This window comes from Arvicola amphibius, chromosome 6 (assembly GCF_903992535.2).
Source record: "Arvicola amphibius chromosome 6, mArvAmp1.2, whole genome shotgun sequence".
NCBI lineage: Eukaryota > Metazoa > Chordata > Mammalia > Rodentia > Cricetidae > Arvicola > Arvicola amphibius.
In genome coordinates this window covers 102,465,151-102,489,427 of record NC_052052.2, presented here as the reverse complement: position 1 = coordinate 102,489,427, position 24,277 = coordinate 102,465,151, and the positions used below count along the sequence as shown (strand labels likewise).

The following is a 24,277-nucleotide window of genomic DNA, read 5'->3' as shown; positions in this document are numbered from 1 at the left end:
ACAACTCAATTTCTATTTCTGGGACCCACAAAGTTAAAGAGAGAAGTGGATATGCACTGCAGCATGCATACATCTACTTACACACACATATACACACACCCGCCTGCACACACACACAACACATACATAAACGTAATAATAATATGCAAATTACCATCAGCAGTGATAAAAAACCTGGAGTTCATTCTCATGTAAAAGCTGTTAGAGGGATAGTAGCGGCTCTAAGATATTTTAGTACATGACCCCATGCAACATTGGGGCCAGAGAGATGGCTCAAAAAGTACAGTGCTTGCCACAAAACCCGAATAACTAAGCTCAGTTCCTGGGATATAGATGGTGAAAGAAGAGAATTAACTTCCACAAGTTGTCCTCAGATCACACATGCACCATAGAACACCTCTGCACACACATATATAAGTAGTAACACTATTAAAGTATTCGAGGGGGGCGACAAAAAACAGGGTGGGGGAAGCATAGAACACAATCTAAAAATGTATTTCTTTAACAAGTTTTAACCTTTTGGTCATCTGAAGAGCATACATTGAGTCTATTAAAATATACAATACTAAGAATTTCTAGCACACAAGCAGTAAAGTGATAACTATTTTACCACAACTGAAAACAGAGCTACTTCAGGATCAACTTAATGCTTAAGTACTTGCCTAGGACTTTGCACTGATCAACTGAACATGATTCATATTAATAATTAAATTCCATATATCTGATTCTAGTTCTTCTACAGTTCCACTGGTACCAAATTAAAACTTTAAAATTATACTGCAGACACACATGTAGTACAGACACACATGCAAGCAAAACATCTATACATATAAAATAAAATAAAATAAAATAAAATAAAATAAAATAAAATAAAAACTGGGGCTGGAGAGATGGCGCAATAGTTAAGGGCACTTGCTACTCTTCCAGAGAACCCGAGTTGAATTCCCAGCACCCACATGGTGGCTAACAACTATCTGTTATTACAATTCAAGATGCTCTAACACCTTCTCATTCTGTGGGCACCAAGCATGTACGTGGTGAATATACATACTTGGAGGCAAAATACACATAAGAAAAAAAATATACCTTAAAAGTAACTTCAGAGATACTCCTTAATCCTCCTTCAAATCTTAATTCTGTTTTGTTGTTGTTGTTTTGTTTTATAGAGACAGGGTCTTAGTGATGTGCTAAAGCTAACTTTAACACCTGTGAGGTCCTAGGTTCAACCCCTAGTGCAGAAGGAAGAAAAGGAGGGAGGGAAGGAAGAAGGAAGAGAGGGAGGGAGAGAGGAAGGGAGGGAGGGAAGAGAAAAGGGAGGGAGGGAGGGAGGAGGGAGGGAAAGACGGGGGATGAAAAGACCACTGAGCTCTGTAGTATAGGCTGGCCTTCAATTAAATAAAATACCCAGATGGTCTGGAATTAGCAATTCTCCTGCCTCTGTGTCCTGAACACTATGGATTACAGGCATACAACAAACCTAGATCATGAGCAAATTCTTTGACAACACTAGTTTATCTAGTTGTCTAATATGTATTTAGGTTAAGTATTCAGTAAAAGAGCTCTTAGGAAAATAATAATTAAGATTTTGGTTTGTTTTCTAACTATATCATACATGGAGAACTTGGTAAACAGGTCAGGGTACCAAAGAGTACAATTATGAGTTCTGTTACAAACAGAACCCAAAGTGGTATCTAATCTAACACACACTTAATAAACAGCTCACTGAATCTACAGCACACAGTGAGACTATTATAACCTGAAGCACAGAAATCAAACAAAAGTGTTGGGTGGGAATGGAGCTCAGTCTCTAGCTTTGACTAGGCCCTTGGTTCAAAGATGAAATTAAGAACAAAACAAGATTAAAAAACAAAACACAAAACCTCGCCTTTTTTTTTTTCCTACAAAGTGTTGGGGACAGAACCCAGAGCTTCGTGTATAACAGACAAGCCCTGAACCTTGAGTTCTACTCCCACTTCTCACCAAACTTCGTAAACCAAGTGCACAAGAATGTTAACACTAAAAATACTGGCAAAACCAATCTAATGATAATCATATACCAACCCGATCTTTTTTGAAACACATCTATTAACAAAGCTAAACTTAAATCATTCTTTTCAAACCACTGTTAATCAGAGGTCAGTAAACTTTTTCTGGAAAAAAACCAGGTACTCAATATTCTAAGTTTACTAGACCACAGGTTCTTCACTTGTAGCACAAGAATAACTGCCAGGCAGTATGGAAACGAATGAGTTTATATTATGTTATAAACTCCTAAGAGCAGGAAATCTAAATTCCACTTAATGTTTGCATTTCACAAACTGTTAGTCATCTTTGAATTTTGTTTTTTTGGCCCATCTGATGAAAAGCTAAAAATCATCCTTACACAAGGCACTAAAAACTAGTCAATGCCCTAATCTGGCCAGTAGGCCAGTGTGTCAATCTTTGGCATGATTGGAATTAGCCAATTAATTATCAATTAATTATCAGTGTTAAACATCTATTAATTACCTCATTCCCTTCTCATGACTGCTCAACACTGAGGTAGTAATGGTACCCCTCACAGATGTGAAAACTGATGAAAACAAAACCAATCCTAAGTCTTACTATAACAAATAATATTTAAAAACAAAAAGACTTCTTGTTGCTCAAGTGTTTAATTCCAACACTTGAGAGGCAGAGGAGGGCAGATCACCATGAGTTCAGGGCTACATAGGTAAGAGACCATCTCCAGAAATCAAAAAAGGTAAAACCTCTTTTCTTCAGTATGAGAGATCACCATCTAGAAACATCCTAAGTGACCTCAAACTCACAGAACTCTGCTTACCTCAGCTTCCAGAGTGCTAGGACCAAAAGTATGAGCTATCACACTCATTCAGTGGGGTTTTTTATGTTACTGTTATAATACCGACAGACATCAACAGAAAATATCAAGCAGTTCATTCTTGAATCTAACATTAACCCATTATGCCTCATAGTAAAATATATACTTTTTCTTTTCCTATTTTTTTTTACTTTTATTACTTGACTTGTCATTCCTTTTTATTTTTGTATAAGTTACTCATTGGCTTTATATGGTCTTAAAAATAATTTTTTAAAATGAGTTATGAGTATAGTCAGCAAAGCTGAGGTAAGACTATCAGAGTTCAGTGTTTAAAAAGTTTAACAAATTTCAAAACAATGACTCATTCACAGGTTTTCAGAGAGATCAAACTGGTAATATATTAGGTAATGAACATTTTTCAAAGCACTAATGTATGTAGTACGGATGCTGTTCAAGTGCTTTTCCACATATGAATTCACGACATGACCCACATTTCCAGCAGAAGTAGAACTCTATTTTCTCCATTTGAAGGCTAAGAATGCTGAAGCACAAGTGTGTGAGGTAACGTGCCCAAAAATACAGAGCAAATGACAGGTCTAGGCTCTGAATCCAAGTACCCTAGTTCTGCACTAAATTAAAATTAACTAAAATTAAAATTTATCTATTTTGGACATTATGCTGGAATTATAATCTTGCTTAACTGTAAGAATAAGTAAAACTTTCTTGAAGGAAATCAGAGTAAAAGCATTACTTAATTTTAAATCAGTATATTCAAGTTTCAACATTAGTCAAACTAATACTACTCTGATTTTATTAGCAATGGGTAAGGGGAATGCTTGATTCCATTATATCTTTGACAAAACTTTAAAATCAAATCTCTTATTGCCAGTGATATGAGCAATCAGAACAGAATTAATTTAAAGGTGCTAAAGCAAAACTTACTACTCTTTACATCAATTATCAGGATGGTAAGGGGTTAATATACTTCAGGGCAGTGGTTCTCAATCTTCCTAATGCTGAGACCCTTTAATACAGGCCCCTGACCATAAAATTATTATCACTGCTACTTCATAACTGTAATCTTGCTACTTTTATGAACTGTAATGTAAATATCTACATTTTCAGATGGTCTGAGGCATCTTACAGGTCTTACCCTATAAAAGGGTAGTTCAACTTTCCCAAAGGGGTCATGACCCACAGGCTGAAACTGCTGCTTTAGGGGCTGGTGGTAATACCTGCATAAACCCTGGCTTTTGTTCCAGCACAAAAAAAAAAAAAAAAAAAAAAAAGAAGAAGAAGAAAAGAAAAATGGTGAGTACTGAAAACTATTACTTAATAATTGAATATATTTTACTCTACTAAAGAAAATTTTCTGTTAACTATAACATTATATTTACTAAAAATTAAGTATTTCTTCAATTTTATTAAATGTGAAAAACTAATAAGACTTCTATAACATAATGACCATTGACTACAACAGAAGGCAAACTTACCAATCATAAAGCTATTAACTCCAATTGGTAAATATTAGTTTTAAAATCTATACATGTTGTCACTTCCCAAGGCTGCTTGAGATCCTTTAAGCAAGATGTATAACAAAACATGATATTTTTAAAGTAAAAAACAGTTGTAATTCAAATTTGTCAAAATTTACCTTACTCTAAAGTCAACTGCACTGCTAGTCAAAGCTGTACATTCTTCAGAGCTAAGAAGCAGTACTAATGCTGCCACGTGGTGGCGGCACAGCCTTTAATTCCAGCTCTCAGGAGGCAGAGGCAGGCAGGTGGATCTCTATGAGTTTGAGGCCAGCCTGGTCTACAGGAGCAAGTTTCTGGACAGCCAGAACTACACAGAGAAACCCTGTCTTGAAAAACAAAAACAAAAAGAAGTAGTAGTAGGTATTAATGCATATATTATAGGCCCACATATGAAGGAAAGAAAAGAAGTTAGAAAACTCACTGTTACTCATAGCCATTCATTCCAGTGTCTTTAAGAAAGCATCAGAATTTATTTCTTTTATTATCTTGTTTTGTTTTGACACAGAGTTTCTGTGTAGCCCTGGCTGTCTTGGAACCTGCTCTGTAGATTATGCTGGCTTCAAACTCAAGAGATGCCTCAAGACATGCCTCTGCCTCCCAAGTGGGATTAGAGGTGTATGTACATCACTGAGCCTGGCCAAGAAAGCACCAAAAATTCTGAGTCAGTCTATTTCTAAAAATTAGTTGGACAGAACAGGGCCTGGAGGCACAAACCTGGTATCAATATTTGGAAGGTTGAGATAAAGAGAATCTTGAGCTAGAGAGCAGGGTGGGTTACACAGTAAGATTGGCCCCAAGAGACAACAAAAAAATTTCAAGTATAAACATTAATGCACACAAATGAGATTTCATAAGCTTTCAGAACAGTGATTTCTATAAACTTAAACAGCAAAATGACCAAGAGCGTTTATGATTCTTAGACTGAAAATAGTACATTTGATTTTCCTAAGACACCGAATAATGAATTAAAAAAATTTAATTACATTTGAGTCTGAAGTATTAGCCAGTTTATTAATCAGTTTTCTAGGATATCATACCTAAGAGAAACTAAAGTTCATAACTGACTTTTCTCCATGTAAACAACGACTGGGTCATGTTTTCAATGAAGAAACTTTTAAAAACTGATTACTTCTGAAGTACATTGTAATAACCCTTTCAGAAGAAAGGGATTCTGCACTAATCCATTTCCCAAATTAATTTTTTCCTCAGTGGGGGTTATCTGTATTGTCACTACTGAAGTTAATTAGCAAATGAAGTTATCTTGAGCCATAAGTAACTTATTAAGCCAGATGTCAAATATTTTCTATTAAGATTTTCACATTCAACGAGGCAGTGGTGAGACATGCCTTTAATCCCAGCTCTTGGGAGGCAGAGGCAGGTGGATCTCCAGGTGGTGGTGGTGGGGTTTCACATCCCTGAATTACTGCATCTCTAAGTAAACAAAGTATTCTGGGACAAATGACTTCCATGATGTTAATGTCAATCTACCCTGGAAGTAAACTCTAAAACTATAGATTAACAGTTCTGTTATCGCTGGGCAGTGGCGGCATATGCCTTTAATCCCAACACTTGGGAGGCAGAGGAAGGCCAGCCTGGTCTACAGAGCGAGTTCCCAGTCAGACAGAGCTACCCGCCCCCAAAAAAACAGTTCTGTTATCAAGGCAGTTTAGTTTTTGAAGAAAGGCCACAGTAATAAATGAACAGAAAATGTGTCTATCAAAACTATAGGTAGACCAGTAGAGAAGAACCTATTTACTGCTGGGCCTTGGTGGCAGATACCTTTAATCCCAGCACTTGGAAAGCAAATACAAGAGAATTTCTATGAGTTCAAGGCAAGTCTCGTCTAAAGAGCTAATTCCAGGACAGCCAGGGCTACACAAAACAAACAACCCATTTACTAAACTGAGCACTTAATAACACACATAAAATCATTTGCAAAAATCACTGGGTTAATTAGCATATTAAATCATCTAAATAAATCTAAATTAAGCAAACAGTGAGATACCACATTAAAAACTAAATAGTTCAGCAAATATGTATTCAGGGTAAAAATCACTGCACTAACCAGTTCAAAGTAAAGAACTACCTTAAAAGTAGATCATTTGAACCAGGTGTAGTAGTGCACACCTTTAGTCCCAGCACTAGGAGAATGAGGCCAGTGATCACTATGTGTTCAAGGCTAGTCTGGTCTACATAGCAAGCTTGAAGCCAGTCAAGGCTACCTAGTGCGACACCGTCTCAAAAACAAAACAAAACAAAACAAAAACCAGTCCATTTAAGAATCAGGCTTCAGTGTAAAAAAGGCCTAACAAAAGACAAGGGGCTGGAGAGATGGCTCAGTGGCTAAGGGCACTGGCTGCTCTTCCAGAGGTTCTGAGTTCAATTCCCAGCAACGACATACAGCTCACAATGTTTGTACCTTCAGTTCCAGGGACCTGAAACCCTCACACAAAGTATAGAATGGCAAAACACCAGTGCACATTAAATACATTTAAAAAAAAATCCTTAAAAAAAAAAAAGACAAATGACGAGACAACTAAAAAAAAAAAAAAGCAATTTTGATCACAGAAAAGAATGAATCAAAAATGAATGTCCGAAGGATAGATAGTGAGAGTATTTGAAGATGATTAAACAGTGTAGAATTGAAGATAGTTGTCCTGAAAAAAGAAAGCAATCATAAAATGTGCAATTGAAGTCAGGAATCAGAGACACATGGCTCATTCTGGCATTAAATCACTGTAGTTTCTCTCTACTAGGATGCTATAAGGCTAAAACTAAATGCATAAACTATAAAGAAACCAATAAAATCATGAAGAAGACAACACAACTCAACAATTGTTATAGTTACAAAGTCAGTTACAATGTATTAGGTAGACCATATAAAGGAGGATGAAAATGACAGAGCATTATGCAAATTATAATTAAGAAACTTAAATATGTGATAAGTAACATTCAAAAGCATAAACTAGAATGGTAATTCTGCTTCCATTTTACTTTTTTCTTTGAGATGATTTTGCTATGTTGCCCAGAAAGTCTATTTCTCATCTGAGTGACCTTTGGTCACTAGGATTTCTCACATAGTCTAACATCAACCTGAACCTGTACTATTGTCATACACAATGATTTGTCTTTCTGGTTAAATCAAGCATCTTCCAGGGGTAATTACTTACACCATTCCTCCCTCATGGCAGATCAGGAAGACAGCCAAAAATATGCCTCCTCGTTAATTTTTGATCAATAGAAATTCTAGACCCCTAAGCATATAATTTAACTGGTTCTTAAAGGGTCATTTTACCAATGACCACAGATACATGACTTGTTTCAAATTGTAAATAACAGCCCTCACGAAGAGTCCTATCAAAGCACTTTAAAACTTATCCAGCAACTCTTTTCACAGCTAACTTCATACACTGTCTCTCAAAAATCACTGCTAACGAATGACTGACTCATTTTCTTTACAAGAGCAAGTAGTAGCAGTGACATTGACGACTTAAAATATAAAACAATGAAAGCAAACCTGTTAGGAGACACATTGAAACAGAAAAATAGTGGCAGGTCAGTTAAAGTGACAGAAACAGAAAATTTACATTAATGAGTTTGTTTTGATATATATGTATATCTATAAATATGTAAATATCTGTATACACACACACATACACACACCCCAAAGGAAGAAAACATATCAACAAAGCAAAAATTACCACTTTCTTGCCAGGTTTTTCTTGAAATCAGAAATAAAATCTAATCCAAGAGTCAAATTTACACATGAGTACTTAAGACTATGATACTGTTGAAATTTCCCTGGAATACTAAGAAATCACCTGTAAGAAGACCTTTTCCATAAGTTCTATCAGTGGCATGAAGACTTTAAACATTTTAAGTATGAGCTCCACAATAAATTCTCAATTCTGAGAAACATTTGAAAATCACCTGTTTTGCCTCTCAGTATTCTGAAGCTCCCTGTGGTCCCTTTTCAGGTGTTTGGTCAAAGACGTAAAGTACTCTTTTAAAAGATTCTGGAAAGGCTGTTGCTTCTCTGGACTAATTATCTCACTAGGAGGAAAGTTCAAATTAAACTTCTCTGCAGCACTCTTGACTTTCCTTGGTATGAGTCCAGCAATATCATCTCCACAATGGCGACAGAAGCTAATCACCACAGAAACATGAGTGTGGGATTCTCGATCAGCATTAATAATACTTTTTAGCTGTTCATAGATCAAGGAAAGACCTTCCTTGTCAGTGAAAATTCCCACTATTGTCAATTCTGCAATGAAACGCAAGTCAGTTCTTAGCTTGGTAATGTTAGGCATTTTCTCCTCTTTCCTTGCTTCAAAATGTTTTTTCCACACCTGAAGAAGTGAGGGCGCGAAGTCAGCATACCGCTGGTGAAAGAGAGAGCAGAGGTGCACGGCACAGTTCACATCAGAGATTTTTAGTTTTGCTTCCACAATGGAAGCTACAGCTTCTGCAATATATTTGCTTAAATTCAGGCCATTAAAATCATGAGACAAAGAGTCTCTCTGTTGTTCCGTAATTGTTTTTAGTTTCTTGACAAAAGCAGTATTTTTCTTTAAGCTCGAATCTAGGCGGCTAAAGAAATTTTCCTCTGGTCGGTTGTCTGGAGCATTTTGGTTTTTGCTACGGAGTTCCTTTCGTAACTGATGCCGTTCCCAAGCTTCCTGATGAAGCTGAAGGGATTCTTCTTTCTCTCTATGTAAAAGACAAAATACAAATAAAAATACACGTTTTGGAACATCATTTATAAATCACTTAAGAGTAAAAGCCAATGAAAAACTATGATCTAAGTATAAGAACCCAAGATGTACAAAAGGTGCAAAAAAGTCCTTCCACTACTTTATTTTTTTTTTCTTGCGGAACTTCAGAACCTTGGACCTTAAGTATGCTGGGCAAGTATTGTACTACGGAGCTGCATGCACCACTTCTTTCATTATTTTCAAGGGTATCTTGTTAACGACGATATAATAATAGCACAGTAAATCTTGACACCTACTGTGGTAGAAGAATTTTAAACTAATCCAAATTGTTAATCATTCCGCCAATTTGTAAGTTCAACTAACTGATTGAGGCATAATGTTCAATATGTAAAATATAAAGTGATATGCCTGAGAATGATAACAAATGTTTAACAGAAGCACTGGGCAAACAGAAAAACATTTATACAAGAAACATTTCCGTTAAAGAACAACCATTATAGCTGGGTGGTGGTGGCTTACACCTTTAATCCCAGCACTGGGAGGCAGAGGCAGGCGGATCTCTGTGAGTTCGAGGCCAGCCTGGTCTACAAGAGCTAACTCCAGGACAGGCTCAAAGCTACAGAGAAACCCTGTCTAGAGAAAGGAAAAAAGAAAGAAAGAAAGAAAGAAAGAAAGAAAGAAAGAAAGAAAGAAAGAAAGAACCATTATAAAATATATTTAAATAAATATATATATTTATATAAAACAATTATATGAATTGTTAAGAACTGCTTTTCCATGCCCAGCATTTATCAAATAATTAGTAAAGGACAACCTGAGTTACATAAAAAACTGCCCTTTGGGAAAAAAAAAAAAAAAAAAAAAAAAAAAAAAAAAAAAAGGAGGATCCTGGGCTGGAGAGATGACTCAAAGCTAGAAGCACTGGCTAGTCTTCCAGAGGACCCAGGCTCAATTCCCAGGACCCATAAGGCAGCTCACAACAATCTGGAATGTCAGTCCCAGATGTGCTGCTCTCTTCAGGCTTCCAAAGACACTGTATGCATACGGTATACAGACATACAGGCTGGCAAAAGTACTCATATAAATAAAAATAAAATCCAAACTTTTTAAATGAACATCAATAAAAAGAAAAAAAAACATAAGGAGTAAGGCAAATATGGTACCACCAGTTTTTTCCTTACCTTTCTCTCCCATTCCCTCTACATAATAAACTATTAGATTACATTCCTAAAGTTAGCCACCAAGGTCTATTCCCTTATAAATTCTATTCCCTTATTTTACCATTTCCTCCCTCTGAGGCTGACTACCACAGTCCAGCTATCAAATTACTGAAGTACTGCAATCAAAAGCCCCCTTTTGGCTATACTAAATAACATGTCCAAACAAAATAAACCAACTCATCCTAACATGGCCACATCCACCTCCTCTCATAAACATCAAAGTTTACTTGGTAAACTTGTGAAATCAAATATGTTTACCAATTACATCTTCAGCTAGATGGGTCAGCAGGTAAAAGTACTTACTACACAAGCCTGACAACTGAGTCTGATTAAAAATTAGTTTTGGAAGAAAATAAATAAGCAAGAAATTCTTAAGAATTATGGTTGTGGATATTCCTGCCTTCCAAACTTCTCATTAAAAAGGGAAAGACTGAAAGCCAGGGGATGTGGCACACGCCTTTAATCTCAGCACTCAGGAGGCAGAGGCAGGTGGATCTCTATGTGTTCAAGGCCAGCCTGGTCTATAAGATCTAGTTCCAGGACAGGCTCCAAAGCTACAGAGAAACCCTGTCTTGAAAAAACAAAACAAAACAAAACAAAAAACCACACACACAAAGAATTAAGCAGAAAGGGAGAGACTGAGACTGGTGGTTAAGAGAACTTGTCATTCTCCCAGAGGACCAAGTTTGGTTCCTAGGACCCATACATAACCTTTAAGCACAGCTCCAGGGGTTTTGTACCCTCTACTGGCCTCCTGGGTCACTTGCACACATGATATATACACTCACATAAGCATATTAAAAAATAGTTTGTGTGTATGTGTGTATAATAAGTGAGAGACTGAGAGTTTGTAAAGAGTATTGCAAAGTACATCTTAGTTGAAGAGTACTTGTCTAGTATGTAGAAGGTTCAAGGTTTAATCCCTACCACTGAGGGGACAGGGGGAAGTTTCATGACCATGATAAAAGCTTTTACAAACAAAAACTCAGATCACCCTAGATCTCATAAAACATTAAAGACTGCAATACTTAAAGCACCTCAAACATGCCCCTCATTGGGAGAACTAATAAAACAAGTTAACATCCTCCCAAACCTCAAGAAGTTGCAGGCAGCATTTCTTCTGAAACAATCATTCACTCTCACTCCTTCACACTATAACTAAGGTTTCTTACTTCAGCTGAGCAGCTGCTTCTTCTTGTTGCCGTTTGGCCTGCTCTTCCTGCTTTTTTCTCTCTTCTTCGTGTTTCTTCTTTTCTTCCTCCTCCTTCTTCTTTAATTCTTCTTCTGCCTTTGCCTTTTCTTCCTCTTTTTTCTTGCGTTCCTTGTCTTCCTTTTTTCTCTTATCTTCTTCAAGTTTCTTCTTTTTGTCTTCAGGGATTTTACTGACCTCCTTCTTGGCAGGGATCTTGAGATCGTCTTTTGGTTTCTCCTTGCTGCTCACTGGCCGCCTTTCACTGCAGTCTTTCTCCTTGTTGTTTAGTAAAGACTCTTTCTCTTCCATACTTGCTGACTTTTTACGCTCAGCTGGCATTATGTGACCCAGGACAATCTGTAGGAGTAAAAGAATGTCAGTACTGTGGGCAGAATGGCTTTTATTTAATGATATGACATTATATTTAAAACAAAACATTGAAGCTTGGCAACTATAAAATTTTAAAATGCATTAAAAGTAATATTGCTGTGATGAAAAATGTCTTGGGGACTAGGGTGTATTGATTGTAAAGACCTTGCCTAGCATGCACAAGACTTCAATCCCCGGCACCACTAGAAAAACTGTTGGTTACATTCCATGTTTTATCATTATTAGTTACTCCTGTATCTAAGGATTTTTGTTTGGTTTGGTTTTTATACTCTATTTAAGAAAATATTCAAGCATAAAAGTGGGTTAGGCATGGTAGTACACACTTTTATCTCAGCAAAGATAAAGAGGCAGTGGCTGGGAGATCTCCCTGAATTCTAGGCTGCTTGGTATACAAGTTCCAGGACAACCAGGGCTCGAGAGACCAAGTCTCAAAAAACTAAAGCATAACAAAAGAGTTGTAGCACAGCATTTGGAACTTCTAAACACATCTAGCTCCAACCACAATCAACTCCAAAATAATTCATCACTGCAACTGGAAACATCATGAGTAAGTTTTAACCCTCCCCCGTTTTTTTCTTTTCTTCTTTTATTTTATTTATTTTTTTATTTTGAGACAAGGTTTCTCTGTAAAGCCTTGCTGTCCTGGAACTAACTCTTGTAGTCCAGGCTGGCCTAGAACTCAGAGATTGACCTGTCTCTGCTTCCAGAGAGCTAGGACTAAAGGCATGCACTGCCACCACCACCACCACCTAGCTAACCCAAGTTTTTTACATGTATTAAGAGCAATACCCAGGAGTCCAAGGCAGAAAACTGTCCTGAGTTAGGAGGCCCGCTAGTGTTTCAATGCAATGCCCATCAAAATCCCAGCAAACTTCTTCAAAGACCTCGAAAGAACGGTACTCAACTTCATATGGAAAAGCAAAAAACACAGGATAGCCAAAACAATCCTTTACAATAAAAGAATGTCTGGAGGCATCACAATCCCTGACTTCAAACTCTACTACAGAGCTACAGTACTAAAAACAGCCTGGTATTGGCATAAGAACAGACAGGAGGACCAATAGAACTGAATAGAAGACCCAAGCTATCAATCCACACATCTTCAAACACCTGATTTTTGACAAGGAAGCAAAAAATATCAAATGGAAAAAAGAAAGCATATTTAACAAGTGGTGCTGGCATAACTGGACATCAAATGTAGAAGAATGAAAATAGACCCATATCTATCACCACGCACAAAACTCAAGTCCAAATGGATCAAAGACCTCAACATAAAGCCAGCCACACTGAACCTTATAGAAGAGAAAGTGGGAAGTACACTTGAATGCATTGGCACAGGGGACCACTTCCTAAATAGACACACAGACACTGAGAGAAACAATTAATAAATGGGACCTCCTGAAACTGAAAAGCTTCTTTAAAGCAAAGGACACAGTCAACAAGACAAAATGACAGCCTAGAGAATAGGAAAAGATCTTCACTAACCCCACATCAGACAGAGGTCTGATCTCCAAAGTATACAAAGAACTCAAGAAACTGGACACCAAAATAACACATAATCCAATAAAAAGTGGAGTACAGACCTAAACAGAGGACTCTCAACAGAGGAATCTAAAATGGCTGAAAGACACTTAAGGAAATGTTCAACATCCTTAGTCATCAGAGAAATGCAAACCAAAACAACTCTGAGATTCCATCTTACACCAGAAAGAATGGCCAAGATCAAAAACTTATGCTGGAGAGGTTGTGGGGGAAAAAGGGAACACTTGTGCATTGCTGGTGGGAATGCAAGCTGGTACAACCTCTTTGGATGTCAATGTTTCTGATTTCTCAGAAAATTAGGAAACAACCTTCCTCAAGACCCAGTAATACCACTTTGGGGTATATATCCAAAGGATGCTCAATCGTGCCACAAGGACATGTGCCCAACTATAATCATAGCAGCTTTGTTTGTCATAGCCAGGACCTGGAAACAACCTAAATGCCCCTCAACCAAAGAATGGATAAGGAAAATGTGGTACAGCTACACAATGGAGTACTACACAGCAGAAAAAAATAACATCTTGAATTTTGCAGGAAAATGGATGGAGCTAGAAAACATTATTTTGAGTGAGGTAACCCAGACACAGAAAGACAATTATCACATGTACTCACTCATAGGTGGTTTTTAAACATAAAGCAAAGAAAGCCAGCCTACAAATCACAATCCAAGAGAACTTAGACAACAATGGGGACACTAAGAGAGACTTACATAGATCTATTCTACATGGGAAGTAGAAAGTAGAAAAAGACACAATCTCCTGTTTAAATTGGGAGCATGGGGACCTTGGGAGAGGACTGAAGGGGAGGGCGGGGAGAGGCAGGGAAGGGAGCAGAGAAAAATGTAGAGCTCAATAAATATCAAAAAATGTGTTAAAAAAGAGAGATACGCTAATGTTATATAGTGAATTGCACACCAGCTTTCACTATACGATTAAGTCCCTAACTTAAAAAAAAAAAAAAGATAGGTTGGCAAGGTGGCTCATTGGGTAAAGGTATTTGCTACCAAGTGTGACCATTCCAGGAACCTACATAGTGGAAGGAGAGACCCAATTCTTTTTTTTTTTTTTTTTTTTTTTTTTGTTTTTTTCGAGACAGGGTTTCCCTGTAGTTTCTAGAGCCTGTCCTGGATCTAGCTCTTGTAGACTAGGCTGGCCTCGAACTCAGAGATCCGCCTGCCTCTGCCTCCCGAGTGCTGGGATTAAAGGCGTGCGCCACCACCGCCCGGCTGAGACCCAATTCTTACAAGTTGGCATCTGACCTCCACACACACTAAATAAATAAGTAAATAATTTTTAAGCTTTTAAAGAAATAAGAAACTTGAACATTGGAGATGCAGCTCAGTAGAAGAGTGCTATGCACACTTTAGGCTCTGAATTCGATCCTTGGCAGTGAAACAAGAAAGCAAGTTTGTCTCTTTTGCTGTGATCATAGCTCAAAGAGGGGAATGCTATCTAGCATGAACAGTGGCCTGGTCCAACCCTCAGCACCCCCAAAATACAAGGGAGGAGAGAAAAATTCTGTTTTATTGTTTATACAATATTCATGGGATGTGTTTACGCAAGAGAATAAGTACAAAGGAAAAACTGTTGCTACCTACAAATCAATGGACAGAGAATAGAAGATTCACAAATTTTACCCCATTACTATAATCTCTTCAAACTTTTTTTTTTTTTTTTTTTTTTTTTTTTTTGGTTTTTCGAGACAGGGTTTCTCTGTGGCTTTGGAGCCTGTCCTGGAACTAGCTCTTGTAGACCAGGCTGGTCTCGAACTCAAAATAAAAAACTTACCATCTCAAATTAGACCAGGCTTACAATCTCAATAGTACAGGCAATATAAACATTATGTATTATATATTAATATATCTGTATATTCTGTTCTATATCTGTCAATAGGGTAGGTAGCCTGCAGCCCAGGAGCTTCTAAACCTCAGCACTATTATCATTTGGAATGGACCTAGTGTTCTTTTGTTTTTTGTTTAGCAGTGATAGAAATAAAACCCAGGCTTTCTGTCCAAAAGGTAAGCCCTGTACCACTGAGCTGTATCCCCAGCCTCTTTGTAAAACTCAAAGGTTATCCTATATCCCTGAAGCAGCTAAGCACCTTTGTGCCTCCCATCTAGTAATGCAACAGTCCCTCCTCAGTATGACAACAAAAATGACTCCAGGTATTAAGAAATGCTCCTGAGGAAAAAAGAGTATCACTGGCTGAGGACCCACAGCACTAAGTCACTTAAACATAAAATCTGTAATTCAGTTCCTCATGACCACCACATTTCATCGCAGTTCCCCATGCCTAATAGATACTGAACACTTCCACCATCAAAAGTGCTATTTGAACAGCACTAAACAAACTCACACCCTTAACTAGAAACTACAAATACTGGAAGGAAAAAAAAAACCTGTATATCTCACCAAAACGTAGGAGTTTCCTAAAAATACATTTCTCCACCCAGAATTAGCTTTCTCATATAAATTTTTAGGTAATACTTTTATTTTAATTTCTAAATAATATACAAGTTACATATAAGAAAACCACAATTTAATTTTCAAAGTATAAAATTACTTAAACTTCTTAGTGTCTTAGTAAGTGGTTTGGATATACATAGTATTCTTACTTATTTTCAACTATAGAATTTAAATTATAGCAAGAAACTGCAGGTTAATAGCTAAAACATTTGCAATAATAAAGTATAAACAAATAAGGAATTTACTTGAACACACTAAAACATTATGCCAGCAAGACAACCTAGACCAGAATACTGAAAGGATGTAGATATCTTAGTAGTAATAGTCTTCACATCCTTCAGCACCCTTCTTTCTTTCACTTATTCTCCAGTATATACCCACGGTTAATGCGAAAATGCCACACTATAAAATAAACTTTCAAAACACACTATAAAATAAACTTTCTAACAGTATACCACCAATAACCAGTTACGGGTATCACACTAAACATTTTATGTACCTTCTCACTCAATACTAAAATCTTTATGAGGTGGGTATTGTTTTCCCTATTTTATAAGTGAGTAAACTGAGACTTAACCAAGTAACTTGACCAAGGCCTTCACAGCTGGTGATAGAACTGGAATGTGAACCCTCTGTGAGAGTACCAACCTGTGAAATGGAAGACTTGATCACAGACACTTGACTATGACAAGTCATAGAATTGTGAATCTCAGTAGGTGTCTCTGATAATGGTTAAGCACTTGCTACATGTTTCTACCTTACTGGCTGAAAGCACGGAGGCAACATGTCTAAGGTAATAACACAACTTTACTTAAGGGTATTGGTCATTAAATGCAACAAAATTTTAGGAAAGTTGAATTTTATGATTTGAAGTATCAACAAGATATTTCAAAGATTACAAGAACATACAATTCTCAGACAACAAAAGAACATCAGAATTTATAGCTAACGTGTTGCTTACAAATTAAATCTTAAATTCTTCTAAAGCATCAACAAACTCACTTTTTATCTGACAAATCCATGAAAGATCATCATTTATAAGCCTAACAGGGTCCCAGACTTTCATGACTCTCCAATATTTACCTAACTGTAAAGAACTACTACACTAATAGATGATAAATGTCAATGACAAATGAGACAAATCCTATTTCAGAAGATGACAAACCAGATTCCCAATTAGATCTTTAAGTTCTGGTCTCAGAGCTAAATTTTAGCTACCAAATTTGTATCCAAAAGTGCAGGCAACAATGCAACTTGTGAGACCAGAACAGGTTTTCAAGTCAGATATCAGATTTGCATCCCAACTCTGTAACTTACTAGCTATGGAAATGAGGTAACTTAACTTCTCTGCTTATTCAATTATTCGCCAATAAGATGGAGCTATGGCTACATATCTTAAGGAGTTACTAAACTCACAGAGCAGTAGCTACCATAAAGAAAGCCATTAAATAAGTGTCAATTCTCTTTCACACTTAACCCTGAATAGGCTATTACACTATGATAGAGCCTTACAGTCAGGACTGTCAGCTTTTACACTGAGAGCTGGAAGGCCGTGTGACCTGGCCAAGTTTACCCAACTGGCTTTAGTGGCCACCCAATTATCTCTCTCCCACTACACTCACAGACGCAAAGGATTTTTAAAGATCAAATAAACACTAGAAACATGAACCCAACAAGTACATATTTGCATTTTGCCAACTTTAAAAAATTAAACTGAGCTCATATATAACAAAATGCTAAATTCTTACTTTAATAACTCAAACTTTAACAACAGAAAATAATTAACCTAAGGTGTTTCCAAATTTCCCATGTACTATTACATAAAAATAAAGAACAAAAAGGTTAGTGGTCTTGAAACTGAAATACAATTAACTCTTACAAACTACTTTGCTGAATACACTTTTATTCAGACAACCTTAAAAGGAAAGCATGGTTCAAAACCACCTTTCTAGCTCAAAGAGTGCCCTGGCACTCAGTCTGTATTATTTTACTTAATTTTCTAAATATACTCTAAACTTCCAAAAGTAAGTAAAAACGATTTTACTAGTAAAACAGATCCCAGTGCAGTGTGCTAGAGAGGACAGAGAACGGAGGTGTTTCCCTAATAAAGCTGTAATTTGCTAAGTACCATATGGTCTATGTATGAAATCACAATTAGACTGCTCTGAAAATACTACAGAGTAAGAGAGTGCTGGTTTACCTTTCAAGCCTGTATTTTGAACTCAAAATGTTCTAAAGGTAGAACAGCACAGAGATATCTTCCAGTCTCTGACTTTATTCTTTTACAAAGTCCATGAATATATATATATATTGAATGAGACTCATTCAAAATTTTCAGAAATTTCACCACAGCACAAAAATGGCTTTCCTGATGATGTGTGCGACTTTTATGACCACCTAAAAACTATGACAAACGAGAAGGGTCAGTAACAGTCTTACTTTCGTGTCAGTCAGTACATTTAAGTTTTTTAGAAGAGCAGGGCTAGTCGCTACCATATGTACCCCAAAACCTGTAAGCTGCTTGGTTCACCAAAGATCAAACATCATCATGTGATCGCCCCCTAAGTTCAACAGTACTACTAAGAGTACTGAGAGCCTCAGGGAAGAGGCGAAGAATTAACCAGCCTACCTGGTTAAAAGAAAGTAAATCCAAACAACCCCACTGCCACCATCCGCAGGTCCACCCCAAGCCTCTTCCCCGCACACGCATCTCCCACAAACCCCCGCTGTGGTTCAGTGTCCCACCACCGACACACTTCCCGGCCGCGACTCACATTCCCGGGAGCCATCCTAGCCCTAACCCCAACTTCTCGCCCCACACTCCCTCTGCACCGCAGCCTCTCGGGCTCGGCTAGCTCCTCCACACCGTCCCACTTCCTCGTCCACGCTCCCCCTCCGGAGTCCGGAGCTCGCCCCGGCCTCTCCCCGCACTCCTCCACGCCCCCGAAAACCTTCCCCCCTCCACAGCAGGCTCCCCCGCCTTCAGCCCCGAGGCCCGGCCCAGGCATGTGGGGCAGGCATCTCTCCTGCCGCCCTTCACGCCAGCCCCGGGCCGGCCCGGCCGAGAGATCCCCCCGACATTGAGCAGCCCCTCCGGGAGAGGGGGTCTCGGGAGAACGACGTCCAACCCGCTCGTCCCTCCGCTGCTCGCCGCCCCCGGACAGCTGGAGTGCGGAGTCGCCTCTCGGGTCCCTCAGGGAGTAGGAGTCCAGGCCGGGAGCCCTCATCGCCAGATCCTCCCCGGCGCTGGAGCGGAGGGGAAGGAGGTTCCCTGGGACTCACCTAGAGCCTGTTGTCAACATTAGCCCCGGGTTTCCCAGCACCAACTCCAGCGCTCGGGCTCTCCCCTCCCCTCCCCCCACCTCTCTCGCAGCCGAGGGCCCGCCTTCCCTCAGCTCCCCCTCCTCCCTCCGCCCGTCGGCCCTCCCGCCCGCCACTCACCAACGCGGCCGGGCTGCCGGGGGGGCGGGGCGGAGGGTGGGGAAAAGGGGAAGGCTGCCCGCACGATTGCCCAATCCAAAATGACCCTCGTTGCCGGGCTCTGTTCTTGTTCAGGCCAGCATTTTGACTCGAAAGTGATAAATATATACTAACTTTTCAAGCATATGTCATCCGCTTCTGTGACTCGTTCCAATTTTCCATCAGGTGCATCTTTTTTTTATACAGGCATTGCCTAGGCCGACTGCGACCAGTGCCTCCAACCTGGGCCTCGGTAGAGGGGAGGAGCGTTCCAAGGACCGGAGGCGGGAAGTGGATTGGTCGTCAGGAAAGGGAAAGCGCCTGAATTGGAGGTGCGCAGGCGCAAGTCCTTCTCCTGTGGCGCGGGGAGGGAGGGGGCCGGAATGAGGCGGGGCGGAACTAGAGGAGGAGGAGAAGAGTGGTGGGACAGTACAATTACGGAGCGCTAGCGGGGACAAGTTTGGTCACTCGCCTCTCGGGGAGTTTCCCGGTGTAAGCGTAAGGAAGAGGTTCAAGGAAGCAAAGGTTGATTGAACTAATACCGAAAAGATTGAAGATTAAAGAAGTTGAAAACTGGAGAAGCTAAAGTATATGGCTGGTGAGGAAGATAGAGGTGTCTTAGGGATAAGACTAGACTGAAAGTCTTCGTAGGGACTTTCTAGGATCAGTTGTGGGTGTTGGACCTGAAAAACTAGAATGAAAATCAGTTAAGACTTTTCCTACATGGTTCTTCCACAAAGCCCTCTACTGTAAGCTTTTTAAATTTTACAATGGAGTGAATCACCTTTTTTAAAGGGACAAGGATACGAACTCGAACCAAATAGACTTTGAAATGCGTTATCAACTGCTCGACCGATCCTTTTCCTAAGTGAATGCAATTGTACGTTTGACCGCCGATCTTTGTTGAAATTGTGAATCTGCCAGGATGTGCATATGGTTCCGCTCCGGCTGGACTGTAGCCAAAGGAACAAAGGTGCAAAACAAGCCTGGATTCTTGAAATGTCTAGGCTCCTTTTTATTCAGCCTTTGCCCTTTTTTATTTATTTTTTTTTAAATCATTTATTTTTCGAGACAGAGTTTCTCTGTGTAACAGCCCTGGCTGTCGTGGACCTCGTTTTTGTAGACCAGACTGGCCTTGAACTCAGAGAGATCTGGCTGTCTCTGCCTCCCAAGTACTGGAATTAAAGGCGTGCACCACCGCCCAGCCTCTTCCCTTATTTAAAAAAACACCCTTTTGTTATAATCCTCTTTCAAATTGTGCCTTTTCTGTGTTAATTTTTTTTTGTTCAACACAACCACTAGGTCAAGCACATAGAGGGGACCAAAGGAGAGAGGTGAAGTGAAAGCTGCCATTCTGTATCATTACTAAGTAATTATGAGGTGTTTTTTTTCTATGACACCACACAAGTGATGACAGCTTACATTTCTCTACTTTTCTTTTTCTCAGTGTCTTAAACCTGCTCTAGATCTGGTGTGGTTCACATCTGTAAATACCAGTACCTGGGAGACTGAAACAGGAGGATTGACAAGTTAGGGGCCAGCTTGGCACATATAAGCAACATCTTATCTCAAAACAAACAAGAAAGTATTTATTTCTTGGGCCTGGAGATATGGCTTAGAGAATTGCCTACTGTTTCCTGAAGCTTTGGCTTCCAACTCAGGATCCCATTTTAAAACATTAAAAATGGGAGCTGGAGAGATTGCTCATCCATTAGAATCACTTGTTACCCTTGCAACCAACCATTAGCTCCAGTTCCAGGACCTCTGAGACCCTTTCAGACCCCTGCAGGCCTCATCTATACATCCAGGCACACAGACATTTTTTTGTTTTGTTTTTTTTTGTTTGTTTGTTTTGTTTTTCGAGACAGGGTTTCCCTGTAGTTTCTAGAGCCTGTCCTGGAACTAAGAGCTAAGATAAAGCTCAGTGGTAGAGCATTTGCTTAGCATGCAAACCACCCTGGGTTTGGTCCCTAGCACTAAATCATAGTATTTTAATACACTAAAGCCTGACTTATCCAGCTAGATATAATTAAGAGGACAGTTGAAACACAGCAATGAATTCTGCCCGAGATGAAAGTTTAATCATCAACTAGGCATGAATGCAGCTTTATTTACAGCAGGGTTGCATCATCTTCAAAACTGTGTTACATTCAACATAAACTGAAAATATTTCACCTACTTAACCTACTAAACATTCTGTCTCAACAGCACAATATGCTTACAGTGATATTGTTATCTCATGAGCACTTACGTAATTAACTGGGAACTTCAGCTGCCTAGCATCCAGACTAATGTTTGCTGTCTTGAGAAAAAAACATCACCTTTAATCTCAGCATTCGGGAGGCAGAGACAGGCAGATCTCTGAGAGTTCAAGTTCGAGGCCAGCCCGGTCTACAAGAGCTAGTTCTAGGACAGGCTCCAAAGCTACAGAGAAACCCTGTCTCGAAAAAAAGAGAGAGAGACATCAAAAGTCCAAACGTGAGTTTCTACTGAATGTAAGTTTACTTTTGTACCATCATAAAGTAAAAAATCCTAAATTAAACCATAGTTACATTTGGGACTATCTGTGCAACCATAAAAATGGGTAAGATTGCCCAAGAAAATATCAAGAAGAGGAAGGCTCAAGACTAATCCCAGAGAAACTTCTAAATATATAAGAGTTGGGTCTGTAAATGGGAGATGAAGGAGAAAAAGGAAAACCAGTAAGAGTGTTGGTGTCATGAAAGGCAGAGGAAGAAATGTTTCAGGGAGGGAAAGTGAGTAGCTGCCAGTGTCCCTGAGAAAATGGAGAACACCATGATGAGAAATGCTCATTTCAGAAACCATATTGGCCTTGCAGGCGGCAGGGTAATAAAATGATAGAACTATATTAGGATTGTTGAAGATTAAGTCGAAGATAGAGGGCGGGAATATATATTTGGGGAATTTTACAATAAAGACCAGTAGGAAAAACATAGCCATAAAAGAATTTGGAATTTTGTTTGATTTTTGTAACCAAGTGTTGGGATCAAGCCCAGTGTAGGGTACATGCTACATAAGTGCTCAGCCACAAAGCTACACTCTATCCCTATTTTTTCCTTTATGCCTTTTGTTTGATTTGGTTTGGTTTGGTTTTTCGAGGCAAGGTTTCTCTGTGTAACTTTGGAACATGTTCTGGAACTCACTCTGTAGACCAGGCAAGACTGGAACTCACAGAAATCCGTCTGCCTCTGCCTCCCGAGTTCTGGGATAAAATGAGATAAATGGTTGGGTGGTGGGGGCACACACCTTTAATCCAGGCAGTTGAGAGGCAGAAGCAAGGTCTCTGAGTCTGAGGCCAGCCTGGTCTACAGAGCAAGTTCCAGAACAGCCAGGGCTACACTGAGAAACCCTGTCTTGAAAAACCAAAAGGAGAGAGAGAGAGAGGGAGTGAGGGAGGGAGGGGTAGAATATGTTCTAGTGAAAATGATCCAAATAGGAGGGAAAGATCTGATGATACAGAAGAGAGCAAAAAGGCCTCTGGAGAGGCAATCTCCTTGTGGAATGAAGGGACAGACTTGGAAGTGCGGGAGAAAATGGTGCCCTGAGTCAAAGCAGAGACATTTTATGTTATAACACAAAGCAAAGGCAATGGGTGCCTGTAGACTAGGCAGGAAATTAGGAAGGACTTTCTCCTCGATCCTATTTTGGATGTGTGTGAGTGTGCATGTGAAGGATCAAGACTGATGCCAAATGTCTTCCTTAATTATTCCCCATTTATTTTTAAAACAGGGCAAAAACACAACTAATAAAAACCCAGAGACTGATATTGGGGTTCAACCTGAAGACCCGAAAAGCAGAGCAGCCAGCCACTGGCTCTTACCTCGACCTCAGTCCGAAATGGCAATCCTGCCTCCAGGAATCTCAAAATAAGACTGTGACTGAGAACTGTCTCCTCCCATTTTATAATCCTCTCTAGTTCTGGGATAAAAATCATGCACCGCCCAGTTTCTATGGCAACTGGTGTGGCTACTGGGATTAAAGGTGTGTGTTACCATTACCTGGTCTGTACGGCTGACCAGTGGGGATGTTTTACTCTCAGATCTTCAGGCAGGCTTTATTTATTAAAATGAAATTGAAATGCCACTACATTTCCCCTTTTTGTCTAAAATAAAGAAGGCTATAACTAATATGAGAAAACTATATATATATATATATAAAATAAGTACAATAACTATATACAATATATACAGCCAATAAATACAGCAACAATGTCTAGTCCATTTGCATTTGACAAATTCAGAGAAAATGTTACACATCTATCACATCTTGGTTAAATAATAGTACTGTAATTTTCCCCAACTTTCTTTGTTTTAACACCGCTTAGGAACCAGTGCACCTGAGTCCCTTTACTCCAAATACTAGGAATCCATGCCAAGATAATGAACTTCAAGGGGAAGATTGAAATGAACGGGCAGGGTGGGGAGGAAGAGTTTTCCGTTACTGTAGCCACGAATGGTGTGTTTGCTGCTAATGGCAAAGGTCCGTGAGTGTAATCATCCGTTCCAACCGTCAGCATCATTTCATTTTGTACCACAGAGTCATGAGTCAGTCAGATGGGTGAGGTGAGAGAGCCAGTTTTCTACCCTCTACTTGTTCTCCACTACTGAACTTTCTAGCTGCATTGCTAGGTCCCTGGTGTGGGCTATCTGTGATTAAATAGTCCATACACAATTCAGAACTAAAATTTCCAAAGCAATTAAATACACACCTTTTCGTGTGTGTGTGTGTGTGTGTGACATTTTGTTCTCCCCAAAGTGACATGTACTAAGGCTGGGACTAATGTCAACATATCTACAGAACTGAATAAAGTGGATCTCTCAGAAATTCGTTTTGCCTTGAAAAGGGAGATGGGAAGATGGGAAGGGGTGTTACATACAGGGAAGTGATCAGTCTGGCTCTGGAATGGAGTGGAAA

General features: G+C 39.2%; 1 protein-coding gene across 5 annotated transcripts in view; it reads right to left on the bottom strand.

Annotated features, from left to right (window-relative positions):
- Upf2 (UPF2 regulator of nonsense mediated mRNA decay) overlaps nucleotides 1–19,234 on the bottom strand; it is a 112,494-nt gene extending 93,260 nt beyond the window's left edge. For 4 of the 5 annotated variants that reach the window (XM_038334142.2, XM_038334145.2, XM_038334146.1 and 1 more), the window contains exons 1-3: nucleotides 19,166–19,234; nucleotides 11,467–11,843; nucleotides 8,290–9,069 (exon numbers count right to left, since the gene is read on the bottom strand). In XM_038334142.2, coding sequence (XP_038190070.1) covers nucleotides 8,290–9,069; nucleotides 11,467–11,825 — 1,139 coding nt within the window. In that variant the 5' untranslated portion in view covers nucleotides 11,826–11,843; nucleotides 19,166–19,234. Of the gene's footprint in view, nucleotides 1–8,289; nucleotides 9,070–11,466; nucleotides 11,844–18,083; nucleotides 18,208–19,165 lie in introns of those variants that run through there. The other variant, XM_038334144.2, reaches the window with a different exon arrangement.
- Between the last annotated feature and the right edge of the window lie 5,043 nt (nucleotides 19,235–24,277).